General features: G+C 45.3%; 1 protein-coding gene across 1 annotated transcript; it reads right to left on the minus strand.

Annotated features, from left to right (window-relative positions):
- Nucleotides 1-536: 536 nt before the first annotated feature.
- On the minus strand, nt 537-3,246 carry LOC110696605 (serine/threonine-protein phosphatase 7 long form homolog). The gene is made up of 2 exons (XM_021873947.1): nt 1,128-3,246; nt 537-1,046 (listed from the first exon to the last, which is right to left on the minus strand). Exons 1-2 carry the CDS (start codon nt 1,566-1,568, stop codon nt 804-806), a joined length of 684 nt encoding a protein of 227 aa, XP_021729639.1. The 5' UTR covers nt 1,569-3,246; the 3' UTR covers nt 537-803.
- Between the last annotated feature and the right edge of the window lie 1,327 nt (nt 3,247-4,573).

Here is a 4,573-nt window from a genome sequence, read left to right on the forward strand (position 1 = left end):
CGTTTTACCCTGGGCATTTATTTTTTTTAAATTTTTAGTCAAGGATAAACCGCCATCAAGGGTGGCGTTTTACTGCTGGGCAAATTTTTTAAAAAAAAACACATTTACACAAAAAACGCTAACGCCGTTGGCGTTTTACCCTGAGTGATTTTTTTGAAAATAATTTACCCCCCTAAAGCGCCACCATGGTTGGCGTTTTATCGCACACAAACACAGCTACACAGCAACAGCAGCAACAACCACAGGAGCTGCAACAACAACAGCAACAACCACAGGAGCTGCAACAACAACAGCAGCAACAACCACAACAACTACAACAACAGCAATAGCGACAACCCCAACAAGAGCAACAGCGACAACCCCAACCAGAGCATCAACAACAATCACAACAACTACTACAACCTTAACAACAGGAACCACAACAATAACTGCAACAACATCAGCAACATTAACAACACCAGCAACAACAACAACATCAGCAACCAATACAATGAAAAGAATGAATGCGTATGGTGAAGTTGATAATGTACAGAAAATGAACTAAAAAGGTTAGTAAAATTGATAATATTTATTTGGATACAATGTACTATAGAATCTGATTACAACTAACAAAAGAAGTTCTAAGATCCCGATTCATCTATTGTATGTAAGTGTTGTCTATCCAATCGCGGTCTTCTACGACGGTAGTACTGAGATACCGTTGTGAAAGGATCTGGGGCAGAGGTCTGGGGAGGAGTCTGTTGGCTGGAAGATGGTCCTTCTTGAGATGAGTATGGCGCAGACATGTGGATGGCGATATCTTCCTAATCATCAAAAAACAGGGGGGACCCTTTAGGGGACGTGTGAGTCTGTCCCCTACTACTGCTGCCTACCTCACGGTGTGAACGGCGGTGTGATTGGTCCCGGCCCTGGGGGATAAGATGGCCATGACCATGTCTCTGTAAGCTACTCACAGTCATTGCGTGAATGTCATCCAACTGCGGTATGGTGAAATATGATATGCTCAAGACTTCTAGTGCGTCATGTATAGCAAGCATATCAGACGCCTGCATTAGTCAACAATTAGCCATTTTAATAATTAAAGAAACTATAAATTGGAGGAAAAGAAAAAATGACAAAAAACTCACATATCCACTGATGTCTCCAAAAGCTGGGTGGTAATGCGTTGAGGGTGGGGTGTAGTTAGGGTTGATGAAGCGTCGGGTAATGCTCCTGTACCATACCATGTATGGATCGTGATACTCCATCAGGCCTTGGACAGGCGCACCATCTGCGACGTGCTGCAGCCGCTGGTCCCACATGTCAATGTAAGGGGCATGCTGAACTGCCCAGTTAACCTCCCCCTTTCCTCGTCGGTCTGTCCTGTGCAACTGGACACTCGTGTCACACGGGGCGGGGATGGCTTGACAAAGGCCGAACTGTCGCATGACTCTGTCGGGGAGGTGAGCCTCCACCAACTCAAAACAGATGAGCACTGTCATGGCACGCCACTCCATCTGGTGATCAAGAAGATATTGGGGCATGGCATCGACTAAGTGAGGGACGTACGGATCCCACGTCATCTGCATTAACAAGCAGTCGTTAACATCATAATTAACTTATTAAAATAATGAACACGGTGTTAAATTAGTTTTTAAAGTGAACTATAACCTGAGACTCGCTCAGTCTGTCGAATGCATCTCTATAATACGACAGACCCCTTGCTGCATGCACACGAGTAAGTCTCCGCCCTAGCCACCTGATTACATGTATAATAACAGTGTTCATGACAAAATTAATAGAAAATTAAAACCATATGTGGATAACTTAACAATAAGTCATACATACCGGCAACCGTATGCTAAGTCCGGTGGTGGGTGTGGCGGCGCCTCATATGCATGCTCCTGATCGTCTTCCTCCCCCTCCTCGCGTCGACGCCTAGCAGGCATAGCTGGCCTACCAACGTGGATGTGCTCCCAAGCCCATAACTGTAATAAAAAAAAAAAGTTTAGTCTAGCCAATGTTTAGTACGTAATAGGTAGAAAATGGTATGAAAGTACAAGACTACCTGAAGCACAATCAAGGGACCACTGATCTCCCATCTACTACGCTGGGATGCTCTGCAAAGATGTCGATATAAGGTTGCCAGACACGCACTACCCCAGCTTTAGTCACGTATACCCTCCCAGTTGTTCTCTAACAGCTGTAGGTAGATCAACTGTATGTGACTACCATTCTTGTTACTGAATAATGATCCTATCAACATGAACAGGTACGCTCGAGCGTATCTTTGGACGACCCCATCATCATCATCAGGAGGCAACACCCCAAATGTCTCTCGTAACCATATGTGTCTTAACCCTGTGCCTCTAACATCGGTCGCCTCAGGCCTCACCCCTAACACCCTCTCAACAAGGCCACGAGGGTCCTGTATAATCGGTCCTGTAACTGCCCTACCATGCACTGGGAGCCGTGTAAGTATCGCCACATCTCGGAGCGTGACGGTGGCCTCCCCAACTGGTAGATGGAAGGAGTGAGTCTCCTGTCTCCATCTCTCAACGAGCGCAGTAATAAGCGCTCGATCGATCGGTGTGAAGGCCATCCTATGAAATCCGCCGAAACCCACAAAATCGATGTACTGTAGCACACGGGGGTCGACCACCCAATCTACCACCGTGGTGGCCACGTGGTGCCTGCAAACCAAGCAACGTGCTGGATCACCCTGTACAAGAACAAAAAATAAATTGTTTTATCAGTGAACCAAATAAATGCCAAACACAATAAATATTTGGTAGATGAAAACTTACTATCTGCTCCCATATGTCACGGCTCCGATGGGTATCCTGAAGTGTCAGCACTGAAGGGTCAGCTGGTCCAGGGTCATGTCGTGTCTGCCCCTGATCCTGTCCCTCCATGATCTCTGTTCAGCGTACAATGTAAAACAAAAAGTCAGCTACATCCTACTTGAACACATACACACAACATGGTATAAAAATAATACATAAACTAACACCACTACCGGTCACCGTCCGTTCGAAAAGGGCAAGATCTCTTATTGTGTCCTTCCTGACGGCAACGACTACATTTGCTTGGTGGACGGTTTGTCTCATCCATTTCATTTCGTATACGCTTCGACGGTGGGCGACCGTGTCCTCGGACCATGATCTCATCAGGAATGATTTTAGGCCCTCTGTATGACCTCCACGTCGTCTCACAAGGAATAGGCCAGAATTGTGGGGCATAAGTATTTGCATACGCCTCTGATCGTAGGAAACTGTCCACCCACGGTTTCTCAGAAACTGAATACTTAAGACACACGGCTAGAACATGAGAACATGGTAGGTGAAATATCATCGGTTTGTTGCATGTACATGTTCTTAAATTAAAGTTAACGGTATGCTTATGACCCCCTTTTCTCCCTATCCTTTCTCCTCGGTGTGTTTTTACTTGGTATATACCAAGCTGGCGGCTATAAACATCCACTGTATGGTATTTTGCCTTTCTATTATTCTTCTCCAAAATGGCGGTGACCTTAGGTGAGTATGCATATCCGTGAGCACGCCTAGCAAGTGAACTATCTCTGCTTCTGTTAAAGTACTTGTTAACTCTGTGGAAAGTTAACTCGACAAGGGACATGATTGGCAGAAAACGAGCTCCCTTCAACACATTGTTAAAAGTTTCTGAGAAATTTGTAGTACATATACCATGCCTCCGACCAGCGTCATGAAACAAGGACCATCTGTGAAACGGCACATCCGTGATGTACTCTAGGGACTTAAAACAAGCTTCGCCGATAGAACGCATATCTTCAACCAATTTTTTTTCTTGGCGTTGGTATGCAGCAGCCTTGAACCTGTCTCTCATGTCGTTGTTTTTCACATGGGTCCTCAAGTTAGAGGCCATGTGTCGAACGCAAAACCTGTGAAAGGCCCGTGGCTCATGAAATCCAACATCCGGGTTAGTCATCGCAGCAATAATCCCCGCATGTCGGTCAGATATAACACATAGGCCCTCTCGATCAGTAACATGAACCCGAATGCAGCTTAGAAACCAGGACCAACTCGAGGTGTTTTCCCCTTCAACTATTGCAAATGCTAAAGGAAATACCTGAAAATTAGCATCAACACTTGTAGCAACCAAAAGTGTGCCTTTATATTTCCCATACAAGTGTGTCCCATCAATAGATAACAGAGGCATGCAGTGTTTGAACCCATCGATGGAAGGCTTAAAGGCTCAAAACACTCGTTCAAATACCTCCATGTTGCTGTAATAAACGCCTTCAGCAATAGCTTTGTATTTCCACAGAACTACAGTGCCTGGGTTCGACTCCTGGAGGGCTTGCATGAATGAAGGAAGTCTGTTGTATGAACTCTCCCAATCCCCAAAAATTTCCGCAATCGCTTTCTGTTTGGCATACCACGCTCTTCGATATGGAACATCGAATTGAAATTTGTTGGAGATGATATGTTGTATGAACTCAACTCTCAAACATGGATCTTTCTGCACAAACGACTTCACATAGTCGCAGATAACAGAGGAGTCCAAGTGTCGATGATCTCTGGGCGGAACTTCATTAACACAATTGTCGCGATGT

Source organism: Chenopodium quinoa, unplaced genomic scaffold (assembly GCF_001683475.1).
Source record: "Chenopodium quinoa cultivar QQ74 unplaced genomic scaffold, ASM168347v1, whole genome shotgun sequence".
NCBI lineage: Eukaryota > Viridiplantae > Streptophyta > Magnoliopsida > Caryophyllales > Amaranthaceae > Chenopodium > Chenopodium quinoa.